The sequence below is a fragment of the Gymnoscopelus braueri genome, assembly GCF_963280865.1.
Source record: "Gymnoscopelus braueri genome assembly, chromosome: 5".
Taxonomy (NCBI): Eukaryota; Metazoa; Chordata; class Actinopteri; order Myctophiformes; family Myctophidae; genus Gymnoscopelus; species Gymnoscopelus braueri.
In genome coordinates, this window is record NC_137606.1 from 56,866,989 (window position 1) to 56,885,522 (window position 18,534).

General features: G+C 40.2%; 1 protein-coding gene across 2 annotated transcripts in view; it reads left to right on the forward strand.

The window, feature by feature from the left end:
• The window catches only part of mpzl3 (myelin protein zero-like 3), a 53,753-nt gene extending 42,088 nt beyond the window's left edge, over nt 1-11,665 (forward strand). For both annotated transcript variants that reach the window (XM_080428949.1, XM_080428948.1), the window contains 2 exons: nt 1,996-2,065; nt 9,586-11,665. In XM_080428949.1, coding sequence (XP_080285075.1) covers nt 1,996-2,065; nt 9,586-9,666 — 151 coding nt within the window. In that variant the 3' untranslated portion in view covers nt 9,667-11,665. The remainder of the gene's footprint in view (nt 1-1,995; nt 2,066-9,585) is intronic.
• Nucleotides 11,666-18,534: the final 6,869 nt, after the last annotated feature.

Below are 18,534 nucleotides of genomic sequence, written 5' to 3' on the forward strand. Positions count from 1 at the left end.
CAGGCCTCTGAGAAAAAACTCAATCATTGGACTGCAGTTGATTCAGAACGCTGAGCGACCAGACTCCTTACTAATATATGATGCCAAGAAAGTGCTTCATATCACTGCAGTTCTTAACCCTTTAAGACCGGGAACGCATCTGTGTCATTTTTAGATTCCTTTGGGCCATTCAAAAATAGCAGATCTACAAGCTCATTGTGCGGCACCGAGTGCCGCACAATGAGCTTGTAGATCTGCTATTTTGTTTAAATCGTTTAACATTTGTGCAAATATTTGAATATATATATTTTTAAAGGGAACATTACAAACTGTTTGTAATGTTCAAAAGACATTTGTAGAATCCCCCCAGAAGCAAAGATTTGAGTTAAAAATGTTTGCTTTAAAAAATGATATATATTCAAAAGATTTGCACATATATATATTTTTTTCTTCTAAAAATAGCCAAAGAAAATGTAAAAATCACACAGATTCTTTCCTGGTCTAAATGTGTTAAATCCTTACTCCCTGTGTGTCAAATAATCCATTTCAAAATACTACTGTTGATCTATAAAGCTTTAACCCATTAAGACCTGAAGCCGATTCTACAATGTCTTCTAAATCCCAACAGTTTTCTGAAAAATGTGTTTCTATATCAGTGGTGCTGAAACTTTTTCATGTCAAGGACCCCCACAATTATATGTATTTGTCCGCCGACCCCCATCTCAAAATATTTTGTTCCAGGGACCCCCCAGAAGCAATTTATTAATTATGAAACAATTTTATTTACAATTTACAATTTACAAACAATTATAAAAACAATTTATTTTTATTTTACTATATTTGTCTATAGTCTATATTAGTAGCTTAATGACTACTAGTATTACAATTCTATTGTCTTTTTTATGTCCAATGTATTTGTATTTAAGTTCATAAAGTTAACATAAGTATAACTAAATGCATTTGAAATTAAGTAAAACATTTACTTTTCAGGATTCCAATTAAAAAATAGCAAAAGAAAAATCGGGATTCCAATTGAAAAATAGCCGATCTACAAGCTCAAAACGCGTCGAGTTTCGAGCTTGTAGATCGGTTATTTTTGCTACTCTTGTGTGACATAGAATGGCGAAGTACGTCACTCATTTACGAAATAGTTAAAATACGGAGATAAGAGGTTTCTGCCCGACAGTATATATGCAACGTGTCCCTCTGGAGGGAGTGTGGAAATACAGTGGCCCTCTGCATCATCAACGTTGCATCACCCATGCACTAAGTTCTGACCCATTAAGACCTGGAACGCATCTGTGTCACTTTAGATTTCTTTGGCTATTCAAAAATAGCAGATCTACAAGCTCATAGCGCGGCACCGAGTGCCGCGCTATGAGCTTGTAGATCTGCTATTTTTGAAAAATCTTGAAAAAACATTTTTCAGATTTAAAAAAAAAAACTGTTAGGATTTAGAAAACGTTTTTAAGAATGGCCTCAGGTCTTAACACATCGACCGCCAGAGGTTAATCTCATAATGTACTCACCAGTGCCAAGGTGTTTTTTTGTTTTTTTCATGTCGCCATAGATCTTGTTAAAATCCTTAAGATTGAGCCGTACACGGTCTGTTTACATCCGCGAGATCTCACTGTATCTCCCAGTGAAAACCACGTGTCAAACGGGGCATCCATGTTGTAGTCAGAGCGGATTACGTTAAACAGTGATATGCGAGGAGAAAAAACTACAGGAAGAGAATTGAGTTTCAGTTTCGTCTGTAGAACGAGGGCGGACGTGATCGTCAAAACCGGATCCCAAATAATTCCGTTTCCGGTCATCAAACCGGAAACGGAAGTGGATCAAAAGAATTCCGAACGTGCACCCGGAAATTTTTAGCGCGAAAAGACCGTGGACCGTAGGGCTACGGTCTCGGCGCTTAACAGTTGGATTTAACGGACCGTAGGATTACGTTCTTGGCGGTTAATGTGTTAATGGGTTAAATACAATGTCCTCTTCTCTCTGTGTGCTGTTCACCAGGGAGGAGTATGCAGTCAAGTCCATGAGAGGCAAGGAGAAGAAGATGTCATGCTGTGACATATATCTGATGGTACAGTACAGTTCATTATCTCCTCTGTTATATGTGACTATAGTCCATACCCGGTCCACGCATGTGCACTTTGATCATTCATCCCATAGCTCGCGGGGACATCCCATAGCTGGGCAGCCGTAACTAACCTGACTCAGTCAAATGGAAGAAGCTTTGCGACACACATTTTGTTTCACAGCCTACTTCCATCTGAGACTCCTGAAGCAGAATCGATGACAGACGGCATTTTCACTTTTTTCAAGCTACTTGGCAGGTGATTGGATGATCCCGCCCCTAGCAGCCGCTGATTGGTTCTAACACGCAGCGGACCGGTCAGCTTCACTCCCTGAGCGATCCCAGACATCCTTCCTGAAATCAAATGCAAATGACATTTCCGGAGGGAGGGGGGTTTACCAGGCTAAACCGTAACTAGGCATGGGACGATATACGATATTATCGTATATCGCAATAAAAAATGTCCACGATAACAGTATCGCGGGGTACTGTAATTATCGCGAAAATTATCAGGCTTTTGGGAGCACCCCGGACAGTTGCTTGATTCAGTATTTTGATATTATATATATATATATATATATTCCTTTTATAGACACGCCCCTCTCTCTAGTCTTAACATTACCTGCCAAGATATTAAACATTGTTTTTTTATCCCCTTGCCAGTGTAATTACCTTAATCCGACGATCTTTGAATCTCAGTGGAAGCTAGATTGTGTACAAAAAAAAGTCCCTGTGAGAAGGCGGAGGGATCTGTGTGTCCATTGGAACAATAACATTCCAGCGCCGATCGGTCATTTTGGGGCTATGGCCCGTTGAAAACGGGTGGTTTTCAATGCAAAAAAAAAAGAAACTGAGTTAGGAGTGTTTTTCTAAAAATCCCATAGTCAGGGTGGATGGATGTGATGTTTTTTTGGAATGACGTCACATCCACATACTTCTTCTCTGAGTGACGATGGATCATCCCAAAGCTGTGTTAGGGCGCCCCTTGTGGAGTTTTCCCCCAAAAAAAAAATTGATAATAGAACGACTTTGTGTCTTGGCAGGCAACGTGTTAACCCTTTAAGACCTGGAACGCATCTGTGTCACTTTAGATTTCTTTGGCTATTCAAAAATAGCAGATCTACAAGCTCATAGCGCGGCACCGAGTGCCGCACTACGAGCTTGTAGATCTGCTATTTTGGAAAAATCTTGAATTTTTTTTTTGTTAGGATTTAGATTTTTTTAAAGAATCGCCTCAGGTCTTAATGGGTTAATTTGGTAAATCCATCCATCCACCCACTTATCCATCCAGCCATCCATCCAGCCATCCATCTTCATCCACTTGTCCAGAGGGTCGTGGAGGTAACAGTTCCAGCAGAGAATCCGTCTTCCCACATGAGCCACTTAGCTCTGGGTATAATCTCCACTGGTCCTTGGTCTACACATGACACTGTGAACCACATGATGTTTTTATGTTTCCTCTTCGTCTGCATTTTCTCTTGAGGGCCATCATCTTCCTCTTCATCATCTTTCTCTGATATGCTTGGACCCCGTTGCCACTTGCAGTTTGTTTGTTTGTTTGTTGTCTCCGCCAGAGGTGGAGAGTATGTTTTCTTTCTTGTCCTTCCGTGTGTCCCCCCGTCTCAGCCAAGCTAACATTGGTCAAGCTTCGCGTGATACGTGACAATATTGTTGTCACCAATGCTCTGATTGGCTAGCGAGACGCATGATGACATAGAAACCTATAAATAGGTGACGCACTTAAAAAAAATCATTTATATTTTTTGAAGTAAGCTTCCATCAGCCAAGCTAACATTGGTCAAGTGACACGTGACAATATGTAATATAAATAGGTAAGACAGGATTAATCAGGAACAGTACTGGCGGAGACCTCTGCTCCGAGGAGCACATTTTCTAGTTTGTTTGTTTATTTATTTATTGCCGGACCCAGGGGGTCTGGCTTACATGAGGCTTTGTACCTGTTTTCTCCATACATGGGCATGGTCACTTTGTCCTTAGGCCCCAGCCATAAAAGTCTGTCCCCCTTTCGTCCATACAGTACATGGGCATGTTTTGTACCTGTTTTCTCCATACATGGGCATGTTTTGTACCTGTTTTCTCCATACATGGGCAAAAAAAACAGGTTTTGGTCACTTTGTCCTTAGGCCCCAGCCATAAAAGTCTGTCCCCCTTTCGTCCATACATGGGCATAGACACAGGCTGACACGTCATGTGAAGTCTGGGTCAGAACCAGGTCTCGTGGTCTTGTTTAAATGGGACCACAGTTTGTTTCTCTTTTTATAGGGCTATGTTAGGTTTTCAGTTAATTGTTGGTAGTCATGGCAGCCAGTTCCCACCTGATGTTATGTGGGAGTTCAGACTGCTGACACACCATACTGAATAACTGCTAGCTTGCATAATGTCTTCAGATTAGGACTTAGATGATACGATCTCCCACCATGCAACAGCACATCCAAGTCATCCTACACGGGCCTTTCCCTTTGGGCTCAACCTTCTTCCATGAATGGGTCTGTGGATTGAAGTTCCACAGATCATTGAAGCATTTCATCGAGTTGCTGCCGCCAAATATGTACAGCTCTCCATTGTAGGCAAAGGCTGAATGAGCCCCGCATCCTTCCGGAAGAATCTGTGCAGAAGGTGTGCTCAGCCAGCAGTTGGTCTCTGTGTCAAACACTCTGACCTTGTTGTTGTAGACGTCCCACTGGACCCCCCTGCCGCCCCCAAATACAAACATCTTTGTCCCGATGATAGTGGCAGAGTGATCTGATGAAACGGGTGCAGGAGTTCCTCTGGTGTTAATTAAAGACCAGACCATTGTGGTGGTGTCCAACTTGTAGATGTCATTAGTGTCAGTCAGCTGTTTGAATCCTCCATAAATATACACAACCTTCCTCAAGACACAGGCTGAGTGGTTCATCCTCCCCTCTGGAACGGTATCAGAAATATTGGGTTTGGACCATCTGTGGTTGTCAACATCAAATGAATAAAGCACGTTACAGTAAGGATATGTAGACAATATCTTCTACCAGAACAGCCGTGTGGCCCACGCGCACGCAGGGAACCTCAAGGTGATGTTCTCCTCCTTCAGTTTTCACTGTGGTCAACTTCCTCCAGCGTAGAGACAGTGTGTTGAAGATGTGGACATCAATCTGATCACTGTTGTTGTTACCGTATCCTCCAAAAGAGTACAGCTTGTGTCCGACTACCACAGCAGCCGGCCAGGAAAGCCTATGTCCTCCTTTCAGATGTATCGTCCAGTGAAACATTTCACACACCAGCACCACTGTGAATCAGTGCAACTAATTTACAGAAGAGGTTGGAAGGCAAGGCAATGTGTTGGTAACAGTTTCTGAATGGTGTTGTGTTGGGAAATACAATGAAAACATTTAAAAGGACAATTATGTTGAATGTGATGACGATGGTGTGATGTCATTCCTTGATGACATCATTATTATGGAATAGCAAATGACGTTACTCAAAGTGAATGGCCATTTTAGCAAAATCTGTAATCTGAAATGTGCTAATAATAAGATGTTTGTCAGTACTATGACACCAGTACTATGACATCAGTCATCCATATTTGGGCATATTGAGATAAAGACACACAGACAGATATGCAGAGATGTAGAAAGGCAACACCTCTGGAAACAGAGTGTTTGTGGACTGGTAAAGAGTTTGAGGCTCAATGCTCAGGAAGAGCTTCTACCCAGCAGCTGTTAACACATCGGGTGCCAAACACGGTCTGAACCGTGATTGCACCGAGTAGCGCTTTGGTGCCGAAAACGGTCTGAACCGTGTTTTCAGTCTCTCTTTTTTCTTTTTTTTTTTCACACGGGAGGGGCTGGAGCAGCTCTGGAATCACCCACGGTGTTTCTGAGAAGGAAGGGCCTTATAGATCACTGTGCCAAAACACATGGCTCCCCATCCGCTTCCGTTCTATCTCCTTCTCTAAAACCCCTATAACTCCGAAACTTTTTACGTTGGGGAAAACGACTCATTTTGTATGGGCGATCGCTTTGCCAATGTGACCCGCGTGAAAGATGTTATCGTTCCAGCCGTTAGCCAGGACCATCTTGCAAAATGCATGCATTCTTTTTTTCCCCATGGATTGCTCGTCTTAGAGTCTACAGCTTAAAACAGCGCCGCGCAGCTCAATGGTGAGATTTCTGGCACCGAACGTAATCTGTTCTGGCACCGAATGTGTTAAAGAGGTGGTGCCATGTTTTTGCACTTTTTCTGTTTTTCATGTGTCTATGAGGTTGATAGAACTTCATTAAGCCCCCCGGTGGTGTTTTTATTGTGTTTTATGTCTTCTCTGACTATTTGGAGTTTCTTCCTGGAGGCTGAAACCTTGAGGGTCAAACGTGCCAATAGAGAAACAGCGCTTTAGTGACATCACAAAGCCATACCCTCCCCCTCATTATCATAACACAACAGGTGTGGGCATGAGGAGGAGGAGGGACTAGGACAGGTGGGTGGTGCTAAGGTGGTGGAGGAGGTGCTAAGGTGAGAACCAGGTATACTTAATGAACTGGAGGCGTGTACACATAAAAACAACATTTTAACACTTACTGTACAATTTTTTTTTTTTTGAAAAAAATCCTTACATAATAATAATACCTTATGATCAGGTTTTAGGGTTGAAAAATATCATGGCACCCCGTCTTTAAGAGTCATAAACAACGACATGGTCAGTTCCTGTCTTTCTAGAATTATATCTAATCTTCTTCATCTCCCCCCCTCTAAGATATCTAAGATATACAAAGTGGCATTTTAAGATTTTTAAGCATATTTACATTATCGAGATAATATCGTAAATCGCAATGATTTTGGTCACAATCATCGTGACGTGACAATTTCATATCTACCCATCCCTAGCCGTAACCATGGCGACATTCTTTTACATGAAAACCCTAATAAACAGCTGACAGTTGGGGAAAGCGAAAAACAGGCTTTGCTCTTCCGTGCGCATGGCTAATGGTCAATGGCTGTGTGTGCAAATGCAGATCAATTGCTCCAGACACGGAGGAGAAACCGGGCAGAGCAGTTTTGGGCTCACCACCCTCACACAACCCTGACAGAGCTTTGGTCAATCATAGGAGAATAGTACAGTTCATTATCTCCTCTGTTATAAGTGATAGTACAGTTCATTATCTCCTCTGTTATAAGTGATAGTACAGTTCATTATCACCTCTGTTATAAGTGATAGTACAGTTCATTATCACCTCTGTTATAAGTGATAGTACAGTTCATTATCTCCTGTTATAAGTGATAGTACAGTTCATTATCACCTGTTATAAGTGATAGTACAGTTCATTATCTCCTCTGTTATAAGTGATAGTACAGTTCATTATCTCCTCTGTTAAAAGTGATAGTACAGTTCATTATCTCCTGTTATAAGTGATAGTACAGTTCATTATCACCTCTGTTATAAGTGATAGTACAGTTCATTATCTCATCTGTTATAAGTGATAGTACAGTTCATTATCACCTCTGTTATAAGTGATAGTAAAGTTCATTATCACCTCTGTTATAAGTGATAGTACAGTTCATTATCTCCTCTGTTATAAGTGATAGTACAGTTCATTATCTCCTCTGTTATAAGTGATAGTACAGTTCATTATCTCCTCTGTTATAAGTGATAGTACAGTTCATTATCTCCTCTGTTATAAGTGATAGTACAGTTCATTATCTCCTCTGTTATAAGTGATAGTAAAGTTCATTATCACCTCTGTTATAAGTGATAGTACAGTTCATTATCTCCTCTGTTATAAGTGATAGTACAGTTCATTATCTCCTGTTATAAGTGATAGTACAGTTCATTATCTCTGTTATAAGTGATAGTACAGTTCATTATCTCCTGTTATAAGTGATAGTACAGTTCATTATCTCCTCTGTTATAAGTGATAGTACAGTTCATTATCTCCTCTGTTATAAGTGATAGTAAAGTTCATTATCACCTCTGTTATAAGTGATAGTACAGTTCATTATCTCCTCTGTTATAAGTGATAGTACAGTTCATTATCTCCTCTGTTATAAGTGATAGTTCCAGGGGGTCCCCAGCTAAATGATTGTTTTAAATCAGTAAAGATGTGAGGTGACAATGATGATTGTTTTAAACAATCATCTCTATTGTCACCTCACATCTTTACTGTTTTAAAGCAGTAAAGATGTGAGGTGACAATAGAGATGATTGTTTTAAAGCAGTAAAGATGAGAGGTGACAATAGAGTGATTGTTTTAAAGTAGTAAAGATGTGATGTGACAATAGAGTGATTGTTTTAAAGCAGTAAAGATGTGAGGTGACAATAGAGATGATTGTTTTAAAGCAGTAAAGATGTGAGGTGACAATAGAGATGATTGTTTTAAAGCAGTAAAGATGTGAGGTGACAATAGAGATGATTGTTTTAAAGCAGTAGAGATGAGAGGTGACAATAGAGATGATTGTTTTAAAGCAGTAAAGATGTGAGGTGACAATAGAGATGATTGTTTTAAAGCAGTAAAGATGTGAGGTGACAATAGAGATGATTGTTTTAAAGCAGTAAAGATGTGAGGTGACAATAGAGATGATTGTTTTAAAGCAGTAAAGATGAGAGGTGACAATAGAGTGATTGTTTTAAAGCAGTAAAGATGAGAGGTGACAATAGAGATGATTGTTTTAAAACAGTAAAGATGAGAGGTGACAATAGAGATGATTGTTTTAAAGCAGTAAAGATGAGAGGTGACAATAGAGATGATTGTTTTAAAACGGTAAAGATGAGAGGTGACAATAGAGATGATTGTTTTAAAGCAGTAAAGATGAGAGGTGACAATAGAGATGATTGTTTTAAAGCAGTAAAGATGTGAGGTGACAATAGAGATGATTGTTTTAAAGCAGTAAAGATGTGAGGTGACAATAGAGATGATTGTTTTAAAGCAGTAAAGATGTGAGGTGACAATAGAGATGATTGTTTTAAAGCAGTAAAGATGTGAGGTGACAATAGAGATGATTGTTATAAAGCAGTAAAGATGTGACAATAGAGATGATTGTTATAAAGCAGTAAAGAGGTGACAATAGAGATGATTGTTTTAAAGCAGTAAAGATGTGAGGTGACAATAGAGATGATTGTTTTAAAGCAGTAAAGATGTGAGGTGACAATAGAGATGATTGTTTTAAAGCAGTAAAGATGTGAGGTGACAATAGAGATGATTGTTTTAAAGCAGTAAAGATGTGAGGTGACAATAGAGATGATTGTGAATCCTGTGCACTCTCAACCCATGAATAACGCATTGAAACATGTCTGCCAGATCCGTTTCACATAATTAATTTGATATGCCGTCTGTCTGACTGTATTGACTCAGTGTTTATGAAATATAGATTATTGTGCGTGTGCGTGTGTGACCGCGCGTGCGCCCAACTGTCTGTCTGTGCCAGCTTGTTTATTCTTTATTCATGTGAGAGTGCATCTGTTTGTCTGTCTGCCTGCCTGTCTGTGTGCGAGTGTCTTCGCACAACCTGTCTGACTCACATCCTGTCTCACCCTCCAGGACTCTGACTACGAGGAGGAGCTGTACAGCCTCAAACAGAGGCCTCCCATGGAGGAGGACGTGGCAGAGTCCCACTGCTAGAGCCCCCCCTGGTGTCTGGGAGAGGTAACACACCCACCAGCGCTGCACTGGGGGGGAGGCAAAGAACTGTCTGGAATTTAAACTGGTGCAACCCCCCCCCCCCCCTCATTCACCCAATGCTGCACTATTATCACTCATTAACCCATTAAGACCTGAAGCTGATTCTACAAATGTCTTCTAAATCCCAACATTTTTCTGAAAAACGTATGTTTCTATATCAGTGGTGCTCAAACTTTTTCATGTCAAGGACCCCCAAAATGATATGAATTTGGCCGCCGACCCCCATCTCAAAATATTTTGTTCCAGGGACCCCCACCAGAAGCAAAGATTTGAGTTAAAAATGTTTGCTTGAAAACAATACATATTAAAAGATTTGCACACATTTTCACGATTTAAAAAAAAATGCAGATCTACAAGTTCACCGAGTGCCGCACTATGAGCTTGTAGATCTGCTATTTTTTTAATAGCCAACGTGTAAAATTATGCTTTTTAGCACAAATCAAAACGTGACACAGATGCGTTCCAGGTGTTAATGGGTTAAGGTCACTATGATGCTGGTTCTGAAACTGGGGTTTTCAGACACCCAGGGGTCCTTGAGGGGGTTCCAGGGGGTCCCTATCGAAATGTGTACCAAGTACAACAACATATGCTGGAATGCTTGTATAATTTTTTTGTCAATACTTAATTATGGCTTAACATGTCTCTTGTCCATACGCTACCACTCCGTTTCGTTAGACTCAGAACCAAGAGCTTATACTTTCAAAAAGGTTCGAAAATAGCCGATCGACAGTGTGTAGATCGGCTATTTCTGCTTTATTTTGTTTTCACACGTTTTCAGTTTGATGACGTGGTACCTTCCCATTCAGGGGGTGGTTGTGGTTCTAATGGAAAACATAAACACGGGTTTGAGGGTTCTGGATAGTTTCGGGTTATTATGGAAGGTTCCGGGACAGGTTAACCCTTTGTGGTCAGAAAGAGCCGATAGAGACAACGGTGAGAGAGAGAGAGAATCATAATATAGAATATAGATACACGTATATTTGAACCTGGGACCCCCCACCCTGACAAGTGTAGGAGTTGAGGCATTACATTTAGTTTGACTCGGTTCCACAGATACATATTGTGAAAATAGTACAATCAAAGTCACTCTTTTAGCACATGAAGTTGATTCAGACAATATTGGAACATCACAAAATCCAGTACTGTTTTTTTTTAATATATATATAAAAAAACACTTGATTTTGCGATTTTTTTATTAAGAGGAAAACCCGGACAGGATCCGCGGATCCAAATACGGAGGATCCGGATCTTCAAATAGTCAAATCAGTATTGGGTTTGGTGATGTTCTATATTGTCTGAATCATCTTTGTTTGTGTCCGTTTGTGTGACTTAGAGAGCTGTTTCACCGTACAATGTAAGTGGATGAGGAGCATATTTTGATTGATCAATTTCTAATCAATGGAGCAATTATTTTTGATATCTTGTCCACCTTTGGAGTTACATCATGGCAAGGTGACTACACAACCCAAACCTCTACCAAAGTGCTCTTGCCCTTTAACCACGTAAAAAAAAAACAGTATAGCAAATATAACCGATTTACAAGCTCACAATGCAGACCTTAGATCTGCAATTTTGCTGCAAAAATATGAGAAAACAAAAAGTTTAAATATGGAGATACACGGTTTCTGCCCGACAGCAGCAAAACACCCCCCCCCCCCCCTAGCCTGGCTGTAGCCTGGATGCAGCCTGGAACCAGGCAATGGTGGAGAGCTGGAAAACAACAATACGGCTCACTTGATGCTTCCATGTCTCTCTGTAAAGCTGTCACTTTAGAATGTCGATGTGAAAAGCATTCCCCATGTGTTGATGTGTCCTTTGTGCCTCAGCCCAGACTTTTTCTTTTCCTTTTTATTAAAGGAGAAATCCGGACATTTTAAGTGTTATCTTTGATGTGTAGTTTACTCACTCACCGAGTTATGAAGTGGCGATGCGTTTTTCCAGCGATCCCCCTGTCTGTGAGTCTGGTCGACCCCCACCATAGGCATAGTGGGAGGCGCGTGTCTTAGTGAAAATCGCCTAATTCCACAGCTGCAAACTTCTTTTTTTTCCCACAAATCCTCCTCATGGTGTCTCCTGATACTTTCACATGCACTGTTTATCACTCACGAGGAGTGCAGTGAGCCGAGGACGTGAAATCTCGCGAGAGGAAAACATTCACGTCGCTGACCATGAACGCCAGCTCGTGAGTGATAAACAGTGCATGTGAAAGTATCAGGAGACACCATGAGGAGGATTTGTGGGAAAAAAAAGAAGTTTGGAGCTGTGGAATTAGGCGATTTTCACTAAGACACGCGCCTCCCACTATGCCTATGGTGGGGGTCGACCAGACTCACAGACAGGGGGATCGCTGGAAAAACTCAACGCCACTTCATAACTCGGTGAGTGAGTAACTACACATCAAAGATAACACTTAAAATGTCCGGATTTCTCCTTTAAGTTATTTGACTGCTGCTGAAGCAGCTTAGAATTAGTTTCACGTTTGATGCGACACATTTAAACGCGTATAATGGGAGTGTCATCTATGTTTGTACAGGATCGCCGCGTTGCCTTGGATATCTGTATAGTTTATATACTGTAGTATGTATGTTGAATAAGCTGTTTTCATGATGTTTGGCTTTAGCAATGCACTGTATAAGTCACCTGCTGTATTTATGTGTAGATGTATTAGTGATCTGTTGTTTTGGGTGTGTTGACTTCACATTTATATATAGAACGGTAGCAGAACTCAGACGCTACCTTTTTTATGCAACGTGTGATCAATCTTGACTGTTGTTGTAAGACATGCAATTTATTTTCTAATCCATTGTACTATAATTGTGCACAAATAAATGTCACAATATGAACTGATATACTCAGCTACCTACTTTTGTGGAGACATGATTATTTGTTGTATGCCATGGTTTCCGCTAGGCAATTTTTGGGCTGTCCACCATGGCAGACACGATTCTATTTTATATATATTATATAATTATATTTCACATTAAAGGATTAGTTCACCCAAAAAATTACTTATTTTCTATCAATTACACACCCCATGAAGCCTTGAATTCATTCATTTTAAAAAAAAATGTCGCATTCCTAAACCAATCATTTGATTCCCGTCTCCTTCCCGTTAATGTATCCTGTAGGAGACACAAAGTAGATTATTTGTGTCTCCTACCGGATACGCATCCAGTCATCAAATTATTGGCCTAAGAATGCGACAAAAACTAAAAATAATCCATGAATTCAAGGCTTCATGGGGTGTGCAATTGATAGAAAATAAGTCATTTTTTGGGTGAACTAATCCTTTAATACATGTATCGGCCATATTATAATTAACGACACATGCGTGTTTGCAGATAGGCTGCATGCACCAAACTGATCATTACACCTCACTACGTTCCCACGCTATGGGAGCGGAGGGCACAGAGACCAGAGAGGAGTTTCATCAATGTCCTACAGTATGTTCCTCAGGGAAGTTAAAGGCCTAATAAGTAAAGGCCCTTTCCTCACTTTATCAAAATCAGGTTGGCTGTCCGGAAAAACACGCTGCCCGCCAGTGGTGTAAAGTAACTAAGTACATGTACTCAACTACTGTACTTAAAGGGATACTTCACTTTCCGCCGGGGGACACATTTAAAAAAAATATTAAAAATAAATGAAAAAAGTTATGGAAAATTCATGGCCCCCTCACACATTAGTAGGACACTGCGTGTCGTGAGGGGGCCATGAATTTTCCATAACTTTTTTCATTTATTTTTAATATTTTTTTTAAATGTGTCCCCGGCCCGAAAGTGAAGTATCCCTTTAAGTACAATTTTGTATTTTTTTAAGTATTTTTACATTACCGGAGTATTTCCAAATTTCAGTACTTTTACTTCTACTCCACTACATCTCAGAGTCAAATATTGTACTTTTACTCCACTACAACTATTTGAAAACTTTAGTGACTAGTTACTTTGAAGATTTTGAATATTATTACAAAAGACGCATTAACCACTTCAAGACTATATCATACTGTACTTTGGCTATTTGAAAATAGCCGATCTACAAGCTCACAACGCGTCGCAAAGTTGTGCGCGTTGTGAGCTTGTAGATCGGCTATTTAAAAAAAAAAAAAAGCATATTGAACTTATGAAATGGGACATTCTGCATAATGAGTACTTTTACTTTTGTTACTTTAAGTATATTTTTATGCCAATACTTTTGTACTTTTACTTAAGTAACATTTTGATCACAGGCCTTTTACTTGCTGTATTGATACTTTTACTTAAGTAGAAAATGTGAGTACTTTTTCCACCACTTTTTCCCCCCCCCCACCCGTTGGGGGGGGGGGGGGACTAGGGTCAACTACGCATTGTGTTTTACGTGATTAAAAACTGAAGTCCAATCTGTATACAAGCATCTACAAGCTCATTGCGCTGCACTCCAATGAGCTTGTAGATCTGCTATTTTTATATAGCCAAATGAATCTTAAAATGACACACAGATGCGTTCCCGGTCTTAATGGGTTAACACATTTCTATAGCATGTACTTAGTCACCAAACTGTCCTAAAACGCCGTGCTAATATAACGCTAGTGCTAACGGAGCACTGCTTACCCAGCAGGCCTCATTCTGTCATGTTCCTGTTCTAATTCATGTTCCGTCCCCGTTTTCTTTCTTTTTTACCAGAACCTCCTCCTACTTTGAATCATTCACACGTGGCTGTTTTTGAATTATAATTCACACCTCGTCTTCAACTGCCTTGGAAACGGCTTTCTCATGCAGGGGTGATCTTTGTGGAGAAATCACAGTTAACCAAAGTGAAACCCAGAGGTGTAAAGTAACTAAGTGCATTTACTCAAGTAACTGTACTTGAGTACCATTTTGAGGTACTTTTACTTTACTGGATTGCGACAAAAACTAAAAATATCCATGAATTCAAGTCTCCACGAGGTGATCTAATTCATAGAAAAGTAGAAGTGCTCCTCGGAGCACAGGTCTCCGCCAGGTCAGGTACGTTATTGTGGCCTCCTGGTGGCGCTATAACATGCCAATCTGAAAATTTGGGCCAGAGGTTCGGAATTGGCATCCAGGGAGTGTGTGTGCACAGTTTCACAGCGGCCGGGCCAACGGTGCTGGAGATTAGCTGCTAACGGACGGACAGGACACACGGACGGACGGACGGACGGACGGACGGACGGACGGACGGACGGACAGGGGGTAAAACATAATCCACACATAATCCACTCCTAAATGTATATCTACACTAATAAATAATCCCTGTGAAAATATAACATTTTATAAAGTAATTTAAACAAACTGCTTTAACAGTCATTCAGTTAAGCTTGCAGATCTGGCTGCATTGGCTATTTTAATAGCAGATCTGCAAGCTCACAACGGGTCGCATCGCGACCCGTTGTGAGCTTGTAGATGTGCTATTTTCAAAATATACGAGCGCTTCTGCGAGCGCATTTTCGGGACTCCCGAACATCTTTTCATGGACAGTGAGGTGTACAAACTTACAGTAGCTTGTATTATGGTATGGAGTTATGTCATAGAGAGTTATGAAAACTACAACCTGGCTGGGTTAAGGATATAAACCCGACGCTCCAATCTCTTATTAACGTGGTGGCAGTGAATCACTGCCGCCCGCCCGAGTCTGACTGCTTTATTTTAGTGTAACTCGAACGCGCACTGCTCGGTTTGGGGTAAATAAATTAATATGCAAACGTATTCCATTCATGGCGATGTGATTGGTATCATAATATGTCATTCATGTAGGTTACAAGCCTACGTGACAAAGATTGTACCGCTACGGATTACATGAAAGACACAGTTGTGTGTGTGTGTGTGTGTGTGTGTGTGTGTGTGTGTGTGTGTGTGTGTGTGTGTGTGTGTGTGTGTGTGTGTGTGTGTGTGTGTGTGAGAGAGAGAGAGGCGTGTGCGTATGCGTGACTTGACAGGCAGCGAGGCGAGCCGGCGAAACTCTTTCTTTTCGGTTCTTCATGTCGTAAAATCGGGGTGTTTCCAGAATATTTAAGGGCGTGTTATTTAAATGACGCTCGGTTTCAGCCGTGACATTTATCAAGGCTGGGACCAAATGTAGGCTCGGATCGGCTGTGTAGGATTCGTTGATAAATGTGACTTCGACGTTGGCGTACGGCCGAATATATGGAAAAATATACGCCGGTTTATACGCTGCGTTGATAAATGAGGGCCACTGTACTCTCTCGCCAGGCCGAAACAAAAAGTCATTTTGGGGTGAACTATCCCTTCAAATAAAACATTTTAATAATCATTGTTATGGAGAGGGGAATCACAGTTTACCATTGTGAATTCCATCCCATGTCAGGGGGGTAACTATTATTTCCTAGAGGGGACTGGAAGATTAAACTTGGTCTTGAAGCATTAACCCAATTAAGACCAGAGGCCGATTCTACAAAATGTCTTCTAAACCCTAACAATTTTCTGAAAAACGTAATGTTGCGTCATCAGTGATGCTCCAACTTTTTCATGTCAAGGACCCCCAAAATGTATTTGGCCACGGACCCCCATCTCACAATATGTTGTTCCAGGGACCCCCAGAAGCAAAGATATAAGTAAAAAAAATCGCTTTAAAATAAAAGATTTGCACACATTTTCATTTATTTTTATTTTATAGAAGATCTACAAGCTCATAGCGCGGCACAGAGTGCCACGCTATGAGCTTGTAGATCTGCTATTTTTGAATAGCCAAAGCATAAAATAATGCTTTTTAACTCAAATCTACAAATGACACAGACACGTTCCCGGTTTTTATGGGTTAAAGTCAAAGCCAAGCTGCCAAAGAGCATCAACCTCTGCCAAGACACTTCTCTGCCAGTTATCATCAGTATCACTGCTAAGGACTCATTAGATACTCATTATTGTACAATCCGTGTTATTTGTCACATCACAGTTTCTACAGGTGTGAAGCAGGGGGTGAGATCCTTTTTATGTGTGAGCTCTTATTTTGTAGTATTCTGTGAGAAGAGACGGAGGACGGAGAGTGTGAGCAACGGGAAAGAAATAGAAAACGGGGTCAAATAGAAAAGCTGGTATATATATATATATATATATATATATATATATATATATATATATATATATATATATATATATATATATATATATATATACAGTATAATACAGATAGCGTTAGGCCTGTCGCGATTATTACATAATCGCCTAATAGCAATTATTTGAGATAATCACAATCATTTTTTGCACAATCGTCATAATCGTTTCCATGTTGACATTTTTTTATCTTTTCAAACATTTAAAAAAAATGTTGAAGTAGCAGATCTACAAGCTCAAAACGCGTGACGCGTTTTGAGCTTGTAGATCTGCTATTTCCACTATTCATGTTTTTTTTATAAAAGTATAAAGTTATTCAATTATGTAAGTTATTTGTCATGTCTGTGCACGTCTTTTGTAATACGAAGCCTGAAAGCAAAACAGAAATGTACTTTCTACTTTCTACTTTCTACTTTATAATGTTCCAACGACAAACACAATGAAATTGTTGATCACAATTATTTAAGCGAAAATGTATCATCATGTAAAGAAATCAGAATCGTGACAATAATGTAAAGTGATTTGAACCTGCTGAATGTACCCTTCATTCGGGTTAGGAGGGGTGGTATAGACCGTTTGAATCGGTATATACCAACCGGAATTGACCATGTAAACACCTTATTCTGAACGCTCCTCTCTGTTTGGAATACATGCATTCCTTTGCGCATGTCCGTGCTTAGTAGTGCTGTCAGAATTGTCCAAAAATGACCTATTAAATCTCTAATTCGGCCACGGTTGGTGCTGAGAAGCGCTCACTCCTGCGGGATAAAATGAATGATTCTATTCTAGCGTCATTTAATAAGCCTGTCATGGTTAAGCCAATTATGTAAGTTATTTGTCATGTCTGTGCACCTTTTGTAATACGAAGCCTGAAAGCAAAACAGAAATGTAATTCTACTTTATAATGTTCCAACGACAAACACAATGAAATTGTTGATCGCAATTATTTAAGCGAAAATGTATCATCATGTAAAGAAATCAGAATCGTGACAATAATGTAAAGTGATTTGAACCTGCTGAATGTACCCTTCAACTTATTGTTTATGCCATAATGACATCCATAGGTTTTATAGCAATTGTTGAAATTAGGGCAGGCCTTAAATGTCAGCTGTTGCAAAGGAGTAACTCCAAAAAACCCAAAAAACTACTTATTTCTATCAATTACACACCCCATGAAGCCTTGAATTCATGGAGATGTTTTAGGTTTTGTTGCATTCCTGAGCCTGGGAGAGAGAGAGATGAAGCACTACATATTGTATAACATTAGATTAAACATTTTCAGAGAACCGGCATGTTTCACTGTTTCAGCGCTCCTCCAGCAGCCGCTGCTTCTAAATTTTGGCGCTTTTCGGCGATAGTTCAGTCTTCTTTCACTTTCCCCCTCCCCCCAAGGTTGGTGCCCTATGCTTCAACATCTAAAGCCGTTCCGTTAATCCTGCACTGTTAGTAGGAACACTCTGAGCCCCCCACATCACGTCTAAAATACACTGTTTGGACAGAAATACAAATATTTCACCGGATGGAAAAAATATTTTTCCAAGAAAAACACGTTTTCCTTCCATTTAAATATTACATTGTGTATTTTGCACTTGAGGTGGGGGGGCTCAGAGCGTTCCCACTAAGGAAAGTCCTTTTCAACATCTTAAACCCGTCTTTGTTTTTGGTGAGTAGTGAAAGTGTATTTATTATTTTTTACTAAAGACAAGAGGATGAGCTACCATGAGTATACTTTGCGGGCAACGGCTGA